The sequence below is a fragment of the Pinus tabuliformis genome, chromosome 5_2 (assembly GCF_031772625.1).
Source record: "Pinus tabuliformis cultivar Carrire ecotype Pingquan chromosome 5_2, CPIR1, whole genome shotgun sequence".
Lineage (NCBI taxonomy): Eukaryota > Viridiplantae > Streptophyta > Pinopsida > Pinales > Pinaceae > Pinus > Pinus tabuliformis.
The window spans coordinates 835,374,951-835,397,676 of NC_142306.1; the positions used below are offsets into that span (position 1 = coordinate 835,374,951).

At 43.7% G+C, this 22,726-nt stretch overlaps 1 protein-coding gene across 1 annotated transcript in view; it reads right to left on the reverse strand.

The window, feature by feature from the left end:
* The window catches only part of LOC149161922 (cytosolic endo-beta-N-acetylglucosaminidase 1-like), a 185,843-nt gene that overhangs the window by 139,563 nt on the left and 23,554 nt on the right, over positions 1–22,726 (reverse strand). Inside the window, exons 2-5 of the mRNA XM_089435044.1 lie at positions 22,265–22,402; positions 21,755–21,864; positions 21,555–21,666; positions 21,333–21,440 (exon numbers count right to left, since the gene is read on the reverse strand). Of these exons, the coding sequence (XP_089291170.1) occupies positions 21,333–21,440; positions 21,555–21,666; positions 21,755–21,864; positions 22,265–22,402 (468 nt within the window). The remainder of the gene's footprint in view (positions 1–21,332; positions 21,441–21,554; positions 21,667–21,754; positions 21,865–22,264; positions 22,403–22,726) is intronic.

Here is a 22,726-nt window from a genome sequence, read left to right on the forward strand (position 1 = left end):
TGTGAAGGCTGCAATTGTGTTTACTTCGATGTTTATGTTGTTAAATAACTTGCTAATGTAAAGAACAAGTAGGAGATAGTAAATCAGAAATTGCAATAGGGGTTTTTGATGTGTCAGATTCAGGAATTTTCACATGCTATCAGAGCGATTACAGATCAAGGAGGACTGAAGACACCAGCCAAAAAAACTGAGGATTTGCATAATAGAAGCAGCTATCCCGAGAGACATCATTGTTCCAGAGCTAAAGAGGCAAGAGGAGTGACGCAGTGCTGAGTGGGTGACGCAAAGGCTCACGCAGAGCTTGCGTCAGCATTCTAAGCCAGGAGAACGGCCAACGCAAAGGCAAAGTGGGGCAGAACAGGCTCACGCAAAGCCACGTCATCTTTCTCAGCAGGGAAGGATTGACGCAGTTGGCCGAGAGGAGCAGATTCAGCCCAAGTCGTGATTGCGCAGAACTTTAAGGGCTCAGATTTTTCAATTGTCGAGGCTAAGGGAGTTGTGCAGATTGTGATTTGAGGAGTTGGTGGGACGTTGTGTCTGTTGGTGCAGAATAGTGTCTAAGGACACTGAACCAAGGTAGAGGGAAGCACTACCTCGACATATTTCTAGCCAAGAAATCTAGATCCGGGTTGCAGCGGCAAAGGAGGATTGGAGAGGAGTGATTCAATAGTTGGCCAGAGGATTTCCAAGAGGGAAATCAGGACTCAGAGGGAGTCTAGAGAAGAGAAGCTGAGATGGCAGTGAACGGATTGAGGGATCAGAGCAGATTAGACGGGGCTGCCAATTTTGTCATCTGGATGGCCAGGATCCTGGCAATCCTGGATAAACATCGCATCAAGGACTATGCCTTGAGAACTATAGTTGTCCCAGTTGACCTTGATGCAAATGAGAAGTACGAGGAGGCCCAAGTGAAGGCAAAATGCATGATTCTAGACGGGGTCAAGGATCATGTCATACCACATATTGTTGAGAAGAACACAGCAAGGGAGATGTGGCAAACCCTGACCACCTTATACCAGGGCTCTTCCATGCAGCGAAAAATGTTATTGGAAAATCAGTTGAGGTCATATCAAATGCAGAAAGGAGAGGAGATAGATCACTTTCTTCTCAGGTTACAAGGGATTCGAGACCAGCTTACTTCCATGGGGGCTACACCGGATCCAGAGTTCATGGTCAGGACTGCCCTGAATGCAGTCTCCGAGGAGTGGGAGACATTTGTCCAAAGAATTTTGGGCAGAGCGACTCTCCCCAGTTGGGAGGAGATGTGGGCAACTCTTCGACAGGAAGAGCTCAGGAGATTGACCAAGACAGGGAGTAGCAGCAAGGGAGCTCGAATCAAGAAAGAGGAGGAGGAGGATGCGGCTCTAGCATCTGCGGGACAGCAAGGGGTTCAGAAGAGGAAGAAGAAGGACATCTCCAAGGTCAAGTGCTTCAACTGTGGGGATATGGGACATTATGCCTCTCAATGCCCCAGGAAGAAAGGCAAGGGAGAAGCTTCTGACTCAAACGCAGCTCCAGCAAAGGCGGAGAAGGATGTCGAGACTGGTGATGATTGTGCCATGAGTGCTCATGCACCTCTAGAGAAGACGTGGGGAGACATAGAGTTGTAGTCGAGAGGACTACAGAAGAAGGGCAAGATCCTTGAGGTGCCCAAACTCTTGGATCATATCCGGCTACAGGAGCCCTTAAAGACAGTAGCATGATGACAGGTATCGAGTGGAGCAAGGTGTGATGGAGCGGCAAGGCAGTGCTAGAGTGCACAAGTCTGTAGCAGTGCGTTGGAGGTTGCAGCAGTGCGAGAGGCACAGAGATGTTTGCAGCAATGCAGTGGCAGCAGAGGGAGCACAAGGTAGCAGCAGAGGTAGCTTCAGCATCATGAGGCTTCCAGATTGACCAGGATGTCAGTGTCTAGGTGAAGTTAGTTACTTACTTCTCGGTCACTGAGTTGCAATGCAACAGTTAGCAATGGCAGTGCTATGGGCAGCATGATGCGGCATGTTGAGAGGAAGCTACAGTACAAATGTAGCAGTAGCAGTGGCAGTGTCATGGGCAGCATAATGCGGCATGTTGAGAGGAAGCTACAGTACAAATGTAGCAGTAGCAGTGGCAGTGTCATGGGCAGCAGTATAGGATGCAGCAGTGCAGTGGATGTGGGGCAGCAGGCCAAGCATCAGCATAGAGGACCGATGCAGAAGATCAGTGTGATGCTTCTATGGTGAAGCATTGTTAGAGCACATTCCTCGCTAAGAGGGAGTGTCGATTTTTGGTAGCATTGGATGTTCTCTAGCCATGAAATTTGGTGGAGAGGCTAAGGCACATGAGATCTCCAAGACCAAGAAATCGTTTGGAGAAATTCCACCCAGATAAAGAGATATTAAAATAATTAATATCTTTAATGGGTTCCTAAGTCTAAACTTAGGAAAACTAAAATATTAATGTGCATTAATATAAAATGGGTAAGAAAGTTCCAAGAGACGAGGATCAAGCTAGATCTAATCTTAGCCGTTGATTAGGGACTTAATCTCAGCCATTGTATCATCAACAGGAAAAGCATAAGAGGAGGCTTGAGGGTCAGTTGAAGATACACCAAGAGGGATCAAGAATTTGATTTTTTGGGGTTGGGTTTGCTGAGGAAATCGAGTTAGTGATCAGTTGCAGTGAGGCGTAGTTCAGCAAAGGATTTTGGTCCAAGGCTGAAGAATACATATCAGAGAGGCAGCAAAGCATCGGAAGAGGCAGCGCAGAGCCTAGGAGGGTTGACACAGAGGCTAAGGAGGCCAGCGCAGAGGGCCGTAGAGGCTGACGCGAAAGCCGTAAAGGCTGACGCAGAAGTCAAAGAGGTCTTCAGATGCAGCGCTGGGAGTGTCTGTGGGGCAGACTGGGAGTTGATCAGTTGACGCAGAGCCGAGGAAGGGTGACGCAATTCCTGAAGGGTGATGCAATTCTAGAGGAGTGCTTGGAGCAGCTTTCGTTGTCCAACACAAGGAACAGTCGGAGTCACCGTGGGATTGTTCATTACGTTGCTGATTTGCCGCAATATCACTACTACCGAGGATATTCTCTGAAGAGTGAGCCATTTATGGCACCCTAGTTGTATCAGAAATCTGCTTAATAATAAAACCCTCATATATGTTGCACCGGTTTTCCCGAATTTGGTTTTCTGGGGATGATTGTCCAAAAATAACGGTGTCCCTTGTGTTATATCAGTTTATTTCAGTTGTTGATTTGTATATTTGTGAAGGCTGCAATTGTGTTTACTTCGATGTTTATGTTATTAAATAACTAGTTAATGTAAAGAATGAGTAGGAGATAGTAAACCAGAAATTGCAGTAGGGGTTTCTGATGTGTTAAATTCAAGAATTTTCACATTTGTTGCTTTTCTTGTTTGAAAGACTGGGAATTTGTCTTTTATTAGCATTGCACCATGTCATGGGCCATGTTTGAATAAGTGAATGTTCCTAGAGATATTTCGTTGAAATTTTATCTTGATAAGTCATCACATATTGCACGTTGAAGTATAAAGAACTTGAAGCAATTATCCCATGCATTAATTGCCATGCGAAATTGTTCTAGAGGCCTCCTTGATGAAGTGAAACCATCCCAAAGATTGGAATCTTTTTTACTCCATTTCTCCCAAAGGATTAGGCACTGATCTCTCTAGGCCTAGCCTACATAGGTCACCTAGGGCATCAATTATCTCACAATCTGTCCATCCAAATACTTCAACTTTTGGTCCACAATTGCGCTGTAGTTTGTTCTAGAGGCCCTGCAAAGGTGGGATCTCGAGATATTGCAAGCCCTAGCTCGAGGATTGTTTCTTGCCCTAGGTTTCCCTTGGCTAGTGACCTCATTGAGATCATTGCACTAAGATTGTTGAAAATTCCTCCTTTGGTCTCCTTCTCCTCCTCAATTAGGTCAAGCCTACCCTTGATTAATCTACTCCACCCCCTTGGCCTAATTGTGGGTCCACTTGGTCTCGTGTGGTACCGCAACTCTTAAAGACAACTTCACAAAGACCACTTGGAAATCAAGTTTCCACAAAGATTTCTTGGACTAGGCCCCTCCATTACAAGTCTTATTTGCAAACCCTAACCCTTGAAATCCCTTGACCCTTCTTAGAGAGCCTTACATCTTGTTTTTCAAGAAAGCAAGCCACAATTTGAGTCTCTCTTGTGAATAGGCCTTTAGGAATCACTCCTTCTCCCTTTATTGACTCATTTGTCTAGTGATTCCCATCATACCGAGTCTCCTCCCATCGGTGAAAGTTCGTAAAGAGTAGGGAGCTTTAGCTGAGGTGGCAGTGGGCTATTGCTCTATTATTTCCCTTGACCTGACAGTTGCCCCTTTAGGATCCCCTCCTAGGACCCTTGCTATTTTGAGCAGTAACAGGGTCCACATAGGGTTAGCCTCCCCCTCCCCTTGTCCACACCTTGGGTCGGGCCTGGAATGATGCCCGGAGATTGATGCGGCTAAAAGGAAAAGAAAAAACATAATTTGATCACTCTTAACAAGAAATGTACCACAAAATGCAAAAGATGGTCGAGACATACAAATTTAGCACATGTGTGAAAGCCAAACATGAGCTCTATCGCTGCTTCATGGCCATCACCCTGGTTCCTATGGGCCCTAGATGAGCCCCCTCCATCATTAAGGAACCCACGGTTGTCACAACCCCTAGTGGGCGATGAATTGCCCCACTCTAAAGGGGTATCCTACTCCTGTATCCTACACATCATGCTCTCATCCCCTGGAGCCTTGAGCAATTATGAAGAAAAATCAATCAAAGGAAAAAAGCATATGAAGAAGGGTGGAAAAACAAAGGTCGGGGTAACTCATGTACCACAATTTTCTCCATCCTACACTCATATACCCAGGTGTGGGCTTCCCTTATTATAGCTACCCTTGTACCATGACATGTGGCTTGGAGCATTCCCCTGATCCCCACTCCATTCCACCACTATATCATTTGCCACCTACCACCTGATGGATGTACCATGGACATGTCACCCCCTTTAAAGGTTGACGCCACCTAATAGGGTCTTTGGTTAACCCCCATATTGAACTTGGAGACACTTGTACATGCCAAAGCCCATTATTCTGTGATTTGTAAGCTCTTTTACTTGATTATTCTAATGATTTGTTGTATTGGAAAGCAAAGGAACGTATTGGATCTTATGAAAGATTGTGGGTGGGTGTCCATTTGGGGCTTGGTCTCCCTATATAGGGTCCTAGCCCTCCAAAGGGCCACATTGGCACTTGTAGGGTGAGCGATGAGAGCCATGGGCCTCCACCATAGCAAAGAGTACTTCATGGATACCCAGCACCACTCATTGTTTGTTCGTGTTCCACCTTTTGGATGAGGATAATGCACCTAGTTCACCATGCCCAGCTAGCTCCACACTTGCACCATACACTTGGCAGATGTTCCAAAGTCTATATGATGATGTGTCTCACTGCAAGAGACAAAGGGAGGGCTTATGTCATCATCCTAGCCCTTACAGATGGTCTATAAGCATTTTCAATCCAATTGGAGACCCATGAGGAAATCCTTGTGCCCCCGCACCCACTTGGGTGCACCATAGGGACATACTTGGAAAACAAGGGACCAACCCCTTGTCCACTATGTTTGGAATCCATTTTTCTCACCATGGCACACTTTGGACTTCATTAGGCCTCCTCAAATGCCCAACGATTCATTTTATTGATCATTTTTCCCTCTTGGAAGGCTTATTTTTATGTTATTAACCTACCTTGGTGGGCTTGTCACCAAGGGATGTTATTATTGCACATTATTTTATTATTTGGGGCTTAATTAGGCCAATTAGGCAAATCAAACTCATTAGAGATTGTATAAATAGATGAGAGGTGATTCATTTCTCTCATCATCACTTGGATTTGGGTTTAGTAGCTACTTGGAGAATTTTGCATTCCCTTTTGGATGACGAATTTGGTTTCATGGATGAATTTTGATATTTGGATTCTATCTTCTTGGTCTTGGAGCTTCATTATTGGCATAATTTGATGATTGGATATACTCATTTGTACATGTAAGTGATCTTTCTCATGTTTATTCTTGTTATTTACTTTGTCTCATGAATGTTGGTAGGATTTTCGCTATCTAGGTTTGAAATTTACTGTTGTTTTAGGCGAAACTGTGGAAATTTAGATCCTTTGAAGCGTTGCATCATTGCATGTGTCATGTTATGCATCTTGATAAGTCATCAATTATTGCACATCGAAATATAAAGTCCTTGGGTAGCTACTATCATGCCCTAATTGCCATGCAAAGATGCCTAAAGGCCTCCTTGATTGGGTATAGTCTCTCCAAATCACAAGTTCATCTTGACTCCATCTCTCCCAAAGGAAAGGCACTAATCCATCCACTGGTGGTCACCTAAATGCTTATTTTTCTTGCCTCCTCTCTCTCTTTCTAGGCCTAGCCACCATAGGTCACCTAGGGCATCAAATAAATCTCATTGTAGCCATCAAAACACCTCGATTTTTGGTCCATAATTGCGCTAGGGTTTCCTCTAGAGGCCCTCCAAATTTGAAGCAATTCTGATGGTGGGATCTCGAGATATAGCAAGCCCTAGCTTGAGGACCATTTCTTGCCCTAGGTTTCCCTTGGCTAGTGTCCTCATTTGGATCATTGCATTCAATCCTCAAAAGAAAATTTGTCCTTTGATCCTCTTCTCTTCCTTAATCAAGTCAAGCCCCTTCTTCGTTGATCAACTCCATACCCTTGACCTAATTCTGGGACCACTTGGTCCCTTATGGTCCCACAACTTTACAACTCTAATTTCAAAAAGATCACAGAAAGGCCAATTCTCTTCAAGGATCCTTAGGCCTATGAATCATCTTTACAAGATATATTCCCAAACTCTAGCCTCAAGAATCACCTTGCTCCTCAAGCAAAAAAGCCATACAATTGAGTCTCTCTTGTGAATCGACCTTAGGAATCACTCCTTATCCTCTTATTAATCCATTCGTCTAGTGATTCCCCTTATACCACGTCTCCTGCCATCGGTGAAAGTCTGTAAAGAGCAGGGAACCTTAGCTGAGGTGACAATAGATTATCGCTCCATTGTTGGCCATTGACCTAGTAGTTGCTCCATAGGATCCCCTCCTAGGGCCCCTGCTAGTTTGAGCGATAAGAATGACGTCATGATGAAGTGAGGTCGTTGGAAGGCCACGTTGAGTTCTCTAAGTGCCAAAATGAGAGAGAGGGCTCCATAAATGATGTACAAGGGGATGGCCCCTTAATGTCTATGTAAGTCACCATGTGGTGCTCCAAGAGGCTCTAGGGCACAAATACCGATCTCATGGGTCTCCTGGTGAAAGATAAGCTTGTAGACTGCTCCAAATGAGGGCACTAATGATGGTGCTTGCCCTCCCATGTCTCAAGGGTGAGACAAACCTTTGGGCCCTGAATCAGCTACCAAACCATGTGTACACTGCTAATCTGGCAGGGGCAATGCTGGTCCAAGTGCATCATCTCGTGAATAATGTGGGGCAACAAACAAGTTGCTAAAGGTGCTAACAATGACCATGAGATGAAATAATGCTCTATCACATGATGGAGTCCCATGGCTCTCAACACATCCCCTACAAGTGTCAATATGATCCTCTGGTGGGCTTGGGCCCCAATTAAGTTGCCCAACCCATGATGAAACCACTACCAATTACATATAAGATCCAATGTGTCTCCTTACCATCAGGTACAATAATTCATTAGTGCATCTAAGTGAACCAAGCTTGTTAATCAAAGGCACAAATGAGACTTCATAATGGGCTTCCCTTCCAAATTTGGGGCTTTGAGCATGTAATAGTGTTACCTCCCTAGGTAGGAGTGGCTAATAAACAACCCTATTAGGTGTTCCCAACCCCTAAAGGGAAATACATGTCCAAGGTACATCCTTCAAGTGATAGGTGTCATGTGGATGATGATGAGGTGGATTTGGGCACAGGGGTCTCAAGGCCAAATGCCATGCGTTCAACGGTGGTAATGACAAGGGATGTCCACACATTTGGGTGAATAGATGTAGGAGGGAGCAATCGTGGTACATGAGTTACCCCAGCCTTTGTTTTTCCACCCTTCTTCATTTGCCTTTTGCATTTTTTATTTTTTTTTATTATTACTACTCGGGGCTCCAGGAGATGAGAGCATGTTGTGTATGATGTAAACAGTTATTACCCCCTTAAGGTGGGGTGAATCATCGCCAACCAGGGGTTGGGACATGCATGGGTTAATTAATGATGTGGGGGCACTCATGGGGCCCCAAGAACCAGGGTAATGGCCATAATGAAGGGGTAGTGCTCATATTTGGCTTTTGCCCACACGCTATATTTAATATTTTGACCATCTTTTGCATTTTGTAATATTCATTTTCTTTCACTTGTGGCCATGATATGCTTTTATCTTCTTTTTTTTAGCGGCATCAACCTCTAGGGCAACATTTCTAGGCCCGACCTAGACATGTGGACAAGGAGAGGGGAGTACCAGAGCCTTGTGGACCCAGAGAGGAAAGATGATGAAATAAGGCATGTAATGTGCAGAGGGGAGTGAAAAATATGAAACAGGAAAATGGGACAGCACTAGCAAAATCGAGGTTTCCCAAATAGTGCCCATCATGAAGTTATAAACCATTAGGGGAGGTCCCATGGGACCAGGATTGAGGAATAACCCCCCATTTAAGGTGAGGGAACAAGACTACAATAAAAGCCCTTCCTTCTTATAAGCCACCCAATAATCCATACCCAATGTGCCCAAGGAAAAACATGCATAAGCACCCGATTGCACAATGAAAAACATACCTTTAGGATTGGATGGCCCACCTTCAAACATATGCTCTCGACAAATGGGTGAGGGGACATACGACTAGCTCGAGGAGAGGAGATGAAATGGCTCAATGCATCGGCTACATTGGCAACTATCAGGGGTCGTTGGTTTCTTGCTAAAGAGATGTGTAGCAGAAAATTTCTCCTATGGGGTCACCCACTGGTGGTGGGTAATAAGACCTATGGATTGGTTACGGAGATTGATCTTGACAGAGAAGGAGAGACTTGTACTTGTTATCTCTTCCTTAGGCTATGGGCCATGAGACCTAGGATTGGTCGAGAAGATTGATCTTCAAAGAAAATGAAAAGTACCTCCCTAGCTAAGAGGTAGTGTTGAAAAATGGGTAGCTATGGTCGGTATTTTCATTGACAATTAATAGAGAAAATTCATATTTTCAAGTTTGATCAAGTCGGCCCCTGTTAATTTTAGGTATGTTCTATGCTTAGAGCAATTTATTTCAATTTTCATAGTTAGCTCAATATCTTTTCCAGATTAGCAATCACATCAGCATAATAGTAAATTGCAGATATAACATAAACATAAATCGCAGAAGACAAGCCAAGACAAGATGACACAAGATGTGGCGCTAGCCAAGGACAAACCCCAATGTGGGGAAACCCTTGATCAATTCTTCTTATATGTTCTTCAATAGTTCAGCAAAGAGAGAGAGATAGTACATTTACAACAGAACTCAACACTTTGACTTATCTAAATAAGAGCATAGATCATCTCTAAGAAGATGATAAATGAGGTAGCTAAACTCAATTGAAGACATGCTGCTTCGCCCCCCCCCACGAACCTACTCCCGAATCGCGCTCCCTTTGGGAGCGACCAAGGAGCGCGCCCCTGAAATCGCTCCCACATGGGAGCGAAAATTTTCGCTCCCTAGCCTTTTTTGCAACAAAAAAAATTGTAGTAACACTCCAAATGCAATTTTTTTCAAAGAAATAAATAATTTTTTTGTGGGGCAGCCTAATTATCAAGCCTATGGCCCTAGTATTGATACGCGATTCATGGTAATGTTAAATTCTTAAAGTAAAAGTGACATTCTCCTTAATCTTCATTTTCATCCTTTTACTTAAATTTTTAACATTACCATGAAATGACTCAAGATGTTTGAGAGTGGTTTCGACCTCATTGGATTTCATATGGAGAAAGTAGAATTTTAAATCTCATTCAAAATCTAGCAGACTTATCAGTTTTTCAGGATTTCAAGATTGGGGGGATTGCAATGTTTCCATTGGATTTTGTCATGTATTAGGGTATGGAACTCGTATTTAATGAAGAGCACCAATCCCTCTATGTACCTTGATGTTAGTGACATTGGTTGTCGAACTCCTCTATCATGACCCTACTAAAAATGTAACCATCACTCGAACAAAATCTTGACTTGACATGCTATGTTTTTTCTATCTTATGTTAATGAGGGTGATATTAATGACAAAGATCTTGATTTTCCAACAAGACTCAAAAATTAGACATTTCTCGCGGCGGCAAGAGACCCAAGCATTAGCAATAGATAATAGATTTACTTGTCTTTTCTAGTTTCTAGTAGTTTTTATAACTGTTGACTCTTTCATATTTATTATGATATTTTTTGTAAACAATATATGACAATTTAAGTTTGAAGTTGGCAATTATAACTCATTGGTAATGAATTATGAATATGATGCTTTGTGAAAGTTGAAAGTTGTTTCATTTCATTTCATTTTATAACATTTCATTTCATGTTAGATATTATTTGTTGTAATGGTTACACTTAGCTTACAAGTACAACTTTGGAGATCAATAATGATAAATGTTATATATTGAATTTTGAAAGCTTGAAACTTTAAGATTGATGATTCATGAGACTATCTTGTATGTTACTAACTTGTGGACGTGGTTGATGAAGGTTATAACTTCTAGATGATTGTTGTTATATGGTTCAATCTATGTTTTTTTATGTTTTTTATATCTAATTCATCATTCGACATGTTTTGTTGACATATATGGATCAAAATATAAAAAATATAATATATATATATATATATATATAAAACGCTCCGGGATTCGCTCCCAAACCGGGAGCTTCTGAAAATGTCGCTCCCCCTCCCGCTCCCAAGTAACCTTGGCTTCAACTGATTCTCCACGGTGACTCCGTCACCATGCTGCACCTATCATTGTGATGCATCTCATCATCATGTGGCACCCATCATCACTACGTTGCATTTCATCATGCTCCAGCATTGTACTGCATCATGTACCATTGCTGCCCCATTGTTGTACCAATGTTGCACCATGTCCAGCAACACTGATCTACACCATGCTGCACCATTACTTCTGTCATGCTGCCACACTGCTTTAGTTGCTGGCTATGGCCTATGGCCTAGCCCAGCAGCAAGATAACTTGCAATTGTCAACACTTTGATGACAAACTCTCATTCCAAGTTTGTTTCCCAACCACTTGTCACTAGTCTAGGGCATCTAATCATGAGATCTGCTCTCATCTCATTGACTTCCACAGGCTGCCTTAACACGATCCAAATCTGAACTTCATCTAAGATCCAACACCTACAAGAAATGTCATCAATAACATACCTTAGCTCATTCTTTTGAGGTCTAATTTGTTTGCTACAAACTAGGCCTGGTTAGGGCATATCACAGTCCCATTGTCAGCCTTCTCTTCCACCCAGATTTGCTCCAAGGTGATGCGGTTGCCCTTCCTTGTGGGGATAAGACCCCTCACTGTAATCCTGGGTAGTTCTAGCCCTTACAAAGTTCTCGGCCTACCCTCAATCCCTGCGGCATGCTACAGCAAGCTTCCACAGGCCTGCAACAACCTTGTTAAGGGTTTGCCCACCCTCAAATGTCCTCAAAGCAGTCCCTCCTTGCCTCGGCCCTCTAGGAAGGTACCTCGGCCCTCCTAACAGCAACTCGGCCTTCACAAAATGACCCTGAAACAACCTCCTAAACCCACGTTGTTCTGTCCCTCTTTGCTGCGGCTTAATCACAACAGGAAGGTGCCTTACTCGGCCTGTTTCAGGAGGATTTCTAACCCAGAACAGTCCCTAATTATAGCAGCCCTCCAGCAAGGAACTTCGGCCCTCCTTCCAGCACTCAGTCACCTGAAGTTGGCCTCCAAACATCCCTTCAAACCCTCGTTGGCTTGTCTTCCTTACTGCGGTTAGGGTCACCCTTGGGACAGCGTATTAAAGGGTTGTCTTCCTTGATAGCATAGAGGGTTAGGGCATCTCTTCTTCCTAACATGACTGCGTCCTAGATCTAGGAGAGCTGTCAAACTAGGGCTCTGCTAGGACTGCATTTAGACTTCAAGCTTAGCTCCTTTCCTCCTGCATCTAGGGCTTCCTCCTCTTAGACTTCTCTTCCACTAAAACCCAAAACAAGTGGAGAGAAATCAAGAGTGAAGTGTCTATGCAAATGACTATCAAGTCCCCTCCTTTTATACTAAAACGTTGAGCACACATGGGGGTTATTTGGTTGCTGGCCAGCCTTGACGAATTGTCCCATAACACAAATAAATTCATATTTCCATTAATACTTATCGGAATCGGATGATCTTTAGATCAATCCTACACCTCTCAATGAGAGGAGTCCAAGAAAAATATTAGCTGCCATAAATAAGATGTCCCACATGGAGTTTTGCCCTAGTTTCCAATTTTAACAGCCCCACGTGTCAGAAAAGACACCTCCAAAACCACATATAAATAGAGGCTCGTTGGACTTCATTTGGACACACACATCATCACATCTGATCTGAAATAGCAAGTAGTTCACACGTGCGAAGGAGTAAAAAGAGATTTTTCTTATCTGTGTTGAACAAATTCTTTTGATCTGTTTGACTTGCATTGACCTAGGCTAGTTTGAATTTGTTTGACCAAAAATTTTGATTATCTGTGGACGCTGAAGATTACAAAAGATTGTTGACTTGACTTGACCGAAATTGTCTTGTATCTAGCTTGTCGAGTTGGTTGACCGCAGGGTTTGACTAAAGCTTTGACCAAAAGTTTGATTGGTTCTTTTGAGGCAATTTCAGGACCAAATTTCGGCCCTTTTGTTTAGCTACCTCGAGCCGAAATTCAGCCCCTCCGTTGAAAACTATAACTTTGAAAAATGTTGACCAGATTCTCTCTCCCTTTGATTGATTTGACTTGGATATTGTCGAGGTTATTTTGGTATCTTGTTGAAATACACTGATGTACTATTGATGAATAAAATTTCTCTCTCATAGGGAAAGATTGGTTAGGTTTTCCCCATATGGGTTGGTGTCTCTTGTCTCTTGTTCTACTGTTTACTGTGATCTCTATTACTCTATTGATGAAAGTATATGGGAGGTTTTTCATGTATAGTTGCTTAATGATTGGAATGCTAAAAGAACATTGATTATATCATTAGAAGTAGTTATCAATTGTGAAAAACCATACTAGTCTTGATTGCACTAGAAAATCAACAATGTCGAACACAAGGGAAACCACCCAGTGAAAGACCAATGATGAAAATCGATGTTGGGCACAAGGTCATCTACCAATGATGAAAATAGGGCCAAGTTGCAACTCTAGGTCTACTACTCTCAGAACAATTTGTTGAAGTCAATAAGAGCAGACCAACCAGCAATAAGTCTATGGGAACCTTCTGTATTGACATGACTATATGACTAAGATACTAATCAGATACTAATAGTGACTTGACAAACCGAGTATGGTCGACACAATGAGTCAAGAGACACCACAAAATGGCCAACACAGAGTTTTACTTCCCTTAAACATAAGAACAACATATTTTGCGACTTAGGCAGCATGGACCAAGATGAACCTTGTATGATTTTCAGCCACAAGAGGTATCAACAGACTCTCCATATGATTGGAAAAGTAAAAAACCAGAGTACCAACACTAGACAAGGTTCGACTTCTTAAGGCCATACTAAATCCCAATTCGATGAGGACAAGACTCATAACATAGTGCTTTGTTCAAGGGCCGAATTTGACCACAAGGACAAAGTTGACCATAGTCCTATTTTGACCAGGCCGTTGACCAAGGTTGAAATTCTGATATTTAAGATGGTTTGACCAGCATTGACTTGCTGAAGTATTGACCAGATTTGACTGGTATTTTGACTTGGATATTGGCACAGATTTCTTAACAAATTGTTTATCTCTAAACCTTGTTGAAGAATAATTTCTCCTAAGAAAAGTTGTTGGGCTTTCTTCCAAGGTTAGGTTTCCCACGGTAAAATTATTCTCTATTGTGCATAGCTGTTTTTCTATGTTCTTTACTGTTTCTGCTGCATTTACTGTTGAGATTTCTTTGAAGTGTAATTATTCAATGATAGTAATGGCATAAAATACTAGTTGGAAATCATTACGAAGTAATTGTCTGGCAGAAAATCGTATTCTACTATATATCTTGTAGAAAATTCAACACCTTCATGGATCTCCTTTTGGAACCCCACTATCATTTTAATGTGCAAAATCTGTTACTTCAGTTCAAAGTAGAAAATATTTTAAATGCTCCTGAGCTTCAAATATAAAAGAGTATGGCTCTAAAGTTTTAAACCAACGAGTGGATCTATTCTAGGACGAAATGGCTCTGAAGTCGCCAGGTCAGGTTAGCGCACGCGAAGGGTTTGGTTAGGGTTTCAACCGAGCTTGAAGCTGCAGTAACCGCGCTTGGGTCTCCGTTTCGCTCCCGCCGCTACTGCAGACTCCGCGCTCCCTCCTCCGTTACAATGCCGCTGTAGACTTCGAAGCTCCGCGCTGAGGACTCCTTCGCCGTGACCTCCGTGACTTCCGTTTTCTTACCTGTGACGGTTTACTTTTTTAACCTGGCACGGTCCGTTAGCTGTAACTGCAACCTGTCTTTTTCCCCGGGATTCTCTACTCCATAAGGTGTCCGCCGTCCCGAGGTGCAGCTGGCCATGGAGGACTTGGAGGCCGTAGATTATTCCGCTGACCCATTGGAAGGGGTCTCCATCTGGCGCACTCCATATGCCACATCAGAAGGTATGTTTAATCCTGATTTTTCCGGAAATTTCTCACAGTTTTCCCTCGGTGAATCGTCTAGGGCTCAGCCTGTGGTCCTCCCGGATGAACCCCCTACATGGCCTGCCCTCTCCACGCCGCCTCACTCTCCGGCAACCCTCGGTTTTGTCTCCGGTTGCTTAAACCCTAACCCTGGGTTGGTTCCCCCGGAATCTAGCTCTTTTTCTCGACCGCCGTTTAACCCTCCTCTGCCCTCATCCTCCGCCGGACTCGCAGTTTCCCTTGGTCACCACTCTGGCAGTTTCAATGCCGTACCCCCGCTTTCGGGCCCCCCTTTTGCACCCGGTTTTGGCATTCCTATCACTCACCAGTTCGCGGCCCCTTTGAATGTTACTGCCCCGCCTCCGGGACAGCCACTGAACCCTCCACCTGCTCGCGGCCCTAAGCGGAAGTATAAGTGTTTCAAGTCCAAGGAGGACGATATTTTTCTCAGACTCGAAGAGGACATTCGGTGGGGAGAATCGATGGACTTTGCAGATCGGGTCTTGGTCGGCCGCATCAGGGGACGCAGCTACACGGCGGCACAATTGAAAACCTGGGCAACTGAAGTATGGGGGCATCATTTGGTGAACATCCCTCATGTGCAGACATTCGTGCGGGGATGGTTCGCACTGAGGTTTGCGCGTGCCGACCACACAAACTGGGTCTTGTCCTCCTACTGGCATTTTGAGCACGCCCCTGTGCTCCTTAAGAGATGGACACCCTTATTCGACCCTGAGACGGAGCAGATAGGCATTGGACCAGTTTGGATTCGGCTTCCAGGGTTACCTCTTCAATACTGGTCCGAGGATATATTCAAACGTATTGGAAATGCACTTGGCACATTCATGGGCTATGATAAATCTTATCATCAGACTGGCATGATGGCTTATGCTAGAATCTTAGTCAACATGGATACCAGAGGCGGGCTATATGAGCACATTACTATTCAGTGGAGAGACTCTGCTCGCAGACAGATCATCGATTATGAGGGCATTCCCTACCGATGCCGCAGGTGCCACAAAGTAGGGCATCTCTATAAGGATTGCCCTCTCCTCCGAAAAGGGGCTAGGAAAGGCAATGAAGCTGGAGTCGACCCTCCCCTGGACACCTCCCCTAATCAGCAACCCATTCAGCATTCGGGGCCTCAACTGCAAGCACAAGAAGGAGTTGTCCCACAGAACTCTCCTGCGGCCGCTGATACTGTCTCTGCCCCTGAGGCACCTCCAACTTCATCAGCACCTGTTCATTCAGCACAGCCGGAGGACGCTGCGAACTCGGGTATGTCTTCATCTCCCCCTTCTTTGATATCTCATGCATCCTGCACTGCATTGGGCATATCTACCCTCCCTTCATGCTCCGTTCCCCTTCCCTCATTATCTCATCCCGATCCGCGACTCTCTCCCTCTCACTCTCCCCTTACTTGCTCCCTCCGCCATTGGCCCCCCCTCTATTGATCACATCGACTCTTGCTTCCCTCTCTATCCGAACGACTCAGTCATCTCCTCGGTACGCTCTGCGATCTCGGATGAGGGACAAGGGCCCTGATGCGGTTGGTCTTGACTCTATGAGCATCCCCTCCTCACTAAAGACCTCCCGAGGTCGACCCTCCCGTATCACAAAAGCTAGGCATACTGTCGACGAAGAGGTTGCCCTTGGGCGACAACAGACTATTTTTGGGGCGCTTAGAGCAAAGGATGGCCCTCTTCCCCTTCCCCCATGAAAGTATTATCCTTTAATTGCCGAGGTTTTGCTAGTTCACCAAAAAAACTAGCGCTCAGGAGGCTGCTTACATCGACTCAACTTGACATTATTTTCCTGCAAGAGACCCTATGCTTGGCTGAACCCCTCACACTCACCCTCTCCTCTTGGCTCCCTAACTGGACCTTCCACGCCCTGGATGCAGCTGGGCGATCTGGAGGATTGGCTATTGGGGTCTCAAACAGGGCTGTGGATATTCGGAACCTCTGGGGAGGGAGGGGATTCATAGGTCTTGACATATTTGTCCACTCTATTGAAAGAGACATTCGCATTTTCAACATCTACGGCCCTTGCACTGATCGTGTCAACTATTGGAGATCATTAATGGCATCTGAACTTCTACAAGCTGATAACATCATATTGGGAGGGGATTTGAATTTTTCCTTGGGTTTCTGTGAATCATGGGGGCATATGGCTCAGGTCGACTCCCTCTCTGAAACCCTCTCCACCTTATTAGAGGATCATAAATGGGTGGACATCCCTTCTGCTCGTTTACAATTCACCTGGTCAAATAATAGGAGTGGGGAGCAGAGTTTAGCCAGGAGACTCGATCGTTTTCTTATCAAGGAAACTCTGTACAACAGCCTCCCCAGAATACGACAATGGGTCGGATCAGGTGGCATGTCCGATCACAGACCTATCTTCCTGGAGGCTGAGGACCTTAATCACAAAATCAAGAGCCCCTTCAAATTTAACGCCTCTTGGCTCCAGGACCCTTCGTATCTTCAGCTGGTCCATAATTTCTGGCAGAACAATCCCATCAGGGAAGAGGAGGAACTAGCAGCAGGTTTTGTCAGAAAGCTCAGGGAACTCAAACAAATCACCAAAACCTGGGCCCACCAGAAGCGAATCCAAGATAACCTCATTCTGAAAGAGGCAGAACAGGTTATTGCGGATTTTGAAAATGCATCCTCTGGGACTTTCCCCTCACAGGAGAGGAAAGAACAGTACGCTTCACTTATTGCTAAGCGCACTCAAATTCTGAAAGAAAGGGAAGAAAGTTGGAGGCTGAGGAGCAGGGCTATCTGGCTCACTGAGGGAGACAATAACTCAAAATTCTATCACAAATTCGCCAATGGACGCAAAGCCATCAATACGATTTGGGAGCTTAAGGATAACCAAGGCCATACTGTTACATCTCAACCGAACCTGGCAAGATTGGCCACTGAACACTTTCGAGGTATATACTCTGCTCCTGGGGATATAAATATTTTGGAAATCATGAGAGTTGCGGAACTCTTTCCCAGATATGTTGAACAAGATGAGTTGGATGAGCTACAGAAGGAAGTAACCATGGAGGAATTGGAAGCCACACTCAAATGGTTTAAGAAAGATAAGAGCCCGGGCCCAGATGGCTGGACCATTGAATTCTACATTGCTTTTTTAGACATCTTGGGGAATGACCTTCTGAAGATTGTGGAGGATAGTAGGCGACGAGGCAGGATATCCGCAGCCATCAAGACCACCTTCATCGCCCTTATCCCTAAATCCGATGATCCGTCCTCCTTCGATGATTTCCGGCCCATCTCACTCTGTAACTGCCTCTATAAAATCATTGCCAAGATTATCGCTAACCGCCTCAAGCCCATCCTCTCGCAACACATTTCCCCTGAACAATTCGCTTTCTTACATCACAGACAAATCCATGAAGCCATCGCCACTGCTCAAGAGCTCATGCACACCCTGCAGATCAAAAAACAAAAAGGAATGATCCTTAAAGTGGATCTCTCGAAGGCATTTGACAGAGTAAACTGGCTGTATTTGAGGCTGCTACTAACTCATCTTGGCTTCCCCTATGACTTCATCAAATGGACAATGAGCTGCATCACCGATGTATCTTACAGTGTTTTACTCAACGGGGAAGCCACCCCTTTCTTCACTTCTGAGAGAGGACTTAGACAAGGATGTCCCCTCTCGCCTTTACTATTCCTGCTAATCATGGAAGGTTTAAGCAGAATTATCACATCAGCCAGGGATAGACATCAATTAACAGGCATCAAAATGGTGGATAATTTCTTCCTCACACATCTGTTATTCGTTGATGATATCTTGATTTTCCTAAACGGCAGCATTGGCGATTCCACAACGCTTCATAACTCTTTCCTTCTATTTCAGCAAGCTACGGGAATGAAGATTAATGAAAACAAATCCACGATCACCATGGTGGGCTGCTCCATTCAGGAATCTGCCTATATCACTCAGCGTTTTCCCTTTGTTCTTTTGAATCTGAAGGATGGGATAAAGTACCTTGGATTCAGACTAAAACCATCCGGCTACAAGATTGCAGATTGGTTATGGCTAATTGCAAAAGTGGAAAAGAGGCTACAAGTATGGTACCACCGATACCTCTCACGAGCAGGCAGATTAGTACTCATCAAAGCTGTTATTGAAGCCACGCCAGTCTACTGGATGGCCCTAGCCTGGATTCCTAAAGGCATTCTGAATAGGCTTCAAAGCATATGCTGCAGATTCCTTTGGAAAGGAAATCAACAGGGGAGACTATTTGCTTGGGTCAAATGGGATACCATTGCCAAGCCTAAGCGTTGGGGCGGATGGGGCATCAAGAGATTGGATTCCTTCTCCAAAGCTCTAGCTGCAAAGCTTGGCTGGAGGCTACTTACCTCAGATGGCCTCTGGTCACAGGTTGCATACGCTAAATATATCAAGCCCCAGTCCGTATTGGATTGGATCTGTACTCATCATGGCACCAATCATCAAATCTCAAATATCTGGAAAGCTGTCATGGGTACCTTACCTCTTCTGCGTGATGGCATCACCTGGCGCATAAAGGAAGGCAACGCGGTGCGCATTGGGCTGGACCCATGGGTGGGATGTGGAAATGCCCACAGATTACCTGCTGATTTAATTCGACACCTTCAGGGCAGAGGTATTACACACATCAAGCATATTGGAGACAATGCAAATTCAACGTTCCTACAACAAGCTTGGTTGACCGCTCAAGCTCTGGAAGTACCTGCACAATGGACAAACGAATGGACGGAGTACACATGCGCACTATCTCAAGCACATATTAGGCTCACTGATGGTCCGGATGAGATCATATGGGCTTTTGCCAAGCATGGTGTTTATACACCTAAGCATGGATATCTAAAGCTCATGGAACCTTATAGGCCCCCGGAAATTCAACCCACCTGGAAGGCTCTCTGGAAACTAAAATCAGCCCCCCGGACGAGACTGCTGATGTGGAACATCCTTAACGATAAAATTCCCACTGGCTCCAATCTCATGAAGCGGTCCTTTTATGGACCCTTCCGATGTCACCTCTGTCATAACGCAGAGGAAAGCACCGAGCACTTATTCCTTTCTTGCAGCTCTTCACAGCATTTCTGGAAATCACTCACTTCGCAGATCCCGCTATTAAAAGACTGGAACGGCAACAACCTCATAGGAGCCTGGAATGCATGGTGTCAAAATCACTCTGGGAAGGCTATTAACATGCCACTTCTGGCATGTTGGGCCATTTGGATCGCTCGGAATCAGTCTATCTTTAAGCTTAAAGCCCCTCATTGGCCTTCTATCATTCTCCACGGTAGCAGACTACAATATGCTACCTGAAGAGGATCCCCCAACCCCGCCCCGCATTCTCAGACCTGTACCCATTGATACATCCAAACCTTGGGCGTTCTTTGATGGCTCGGCTCAAGAAGCGGGCTGTGGGGGAGGAGCTATCCTCCACCTAAATGAGAGGCATTGTTTTAAGCTTCAAATCAACCTTGGAAGAGGCACTAATAATTTTGCTGAGCTATGCACCGCCAAACACATCATCCATTTTGCCCTTCATAAGCAGTGCAGACACCTACAGCTATTTGGAGACTCTAAAATTGTTTGTAATTGGCTGAATGATGCATCCCATTGTTATGCATTTTCTTTGAGGCATATACTTGATGAAGCAAAGAGATTAACTGCTGCTTTTGAATCCTTTGTCTGCCAACATGTTTACAGGGAGCATAACACCGTCGCCGACCAGCTCTCCAAAGAGGCCGCGCATAGAGATGGAGAAGACTGGTTGATTCAGGAGGAGATCGATGGCACATACTACCAGCATTACCACAGACCTTTTGACGACCACTTCGACGCTGGGCTATGAAGTCCACATTATACCAGAACAGTTTTTGTTTATAGTATGTACATAGATACTGTCTAGATATGTTTACAGCACACTTTAATTTTGCTTATACACAGTATATATATTGCTCTCTGCGAAGAGCACAGTCAAATTTTGATCTCTGATAAACTTAACAGTTTTTATTATTTTGGAAATGCTCCCTGCGTGGAGACATCATGGACTGCTCTACAGTTATTTTTTGAAACTCTGATAGGCAATGCTGCCTTCATATGAATATGCTACGGCATCTGCAAAATGTAATTTCTTAACTCATAATAGAAATTACGACTTTTTCCCAGGGGAAAAAAAGTTTTAAACCAACTGAACCATTATGATGTTAAATTTCAGAAAATATATAATATGACAAATGACTTCTTAACCAATTCAAGCAACATATCCAGGGGCAAAACATTGTTCAAATTGTTTGATGGCAAAATCATCCTTCATATCCCATGTAGAATTTTTCTCTAAATTTCCACCTTTAATTTGTTCCTCGACCTGTATAATATGTTATCTAATATCAAATAACCTGAATGTTAAAAATAATAATAACTAGAATATAGCATTTCTCTAGGTGAAATGTCATTACCGTCCATTGACCTCCGCCGTATGTGTTCCTCCCAAAGACATCAATACCCATGTAAACATCAAACTGGCGCTTGCCCGCAACAAGAGCAGAGCATTTAGGATGATCTTTCTGTGTGTTCAAAAAAATAATCTGTTCATTTTTCTTACTTAATTCCCGCCAAGATAAAAGTACAAAGCATAAATTGACTCGCATTGATTATCATGATCTAAAGGATACCATTACCTTCCAAGTGTAGTTGACAAATATCCCATCACAAATATCAAAGAAAGGTTTGTTCTTCTCATTTAATTCATTTTGCCATACAAGATCCCCATCCTTAGTTACACTGTCATACCTGTACTTCCATGACTTGAAATCAGAACTATGGCCCTTCATGCTCTATAAAAAGCAAAAGAACAGTCCAAATATATCCGTTTACTTACCATATGACTAAAGAACCTGGCAATGAGTTATGCATAGACACAGTTAAATGATCTACAAACTCCTTCAGGTGAGTAGTTTGTTCCAATTCCAGTTTAACCTCCATATTGATCTGCAAGTAACATTTCGCCTACCCTTATATATAACTTATATAAAATAATGAAACTGATAGTATCCTGAGCTCTCTAAGTGATAAAGCCCCTGTTCCTTGACACTGTCTATCTGTTCATGGTATTTACTTAAATAGAATATCAAAAAAAAGAAGCAGCTAGCAAAAAAACACCTCAAACAACTAGACTGGCCCACTTTGATTCCATTAATAAAAGTCGCCAAGCATTCCACTTATTGATACAGTCAAGAAAGAGTTTGGTAGATCAGGAAATTTTAAATAAATGTGAAAACGTAAGTTACAATTAAACTTCAAATTGTGAACCCAATAAATATTTCAGTGCTCAAACAAAACATTTCTGAAAAGAATGCAAGAATTTCAGCAACAAGTTGAAAAATCTTACGAGCCAGCCATCAAACCCTAGTTCAATCGCAAGCTCTGTCAAATGGTCAGCATACATCTCAGCAGACTCCTTGGAAGCCAGCAATGTTTTACAAATCGAAGTTCCCTCATCCCATTCAGTGATAAAAGTTCCCAAAACCTTACACACAGAAAACCAAATAGTAAATTTGAGTGCATGAAAGTATCTATAAGATCCACATGTCCATAAAAATCAAATTGAACCAAAGCAATCATTTCTCAATTCAAAGCCCTGAATGTTTGCATGCTATCTGGTTTATAGCTGTAAAGACCTAGAATGAATGAATATTGAAAATCTGAAAACAGTAAATCTGAATCACAAACAAGCAGGTTTGCATATTTTCCCACTTATAAAAATTTATTGTAGTATGCATAACATATATGTTTTGTTTTATGTGATTAACATATTTATTATGAGTAAAAATTACAGAACGCAATTAACCGG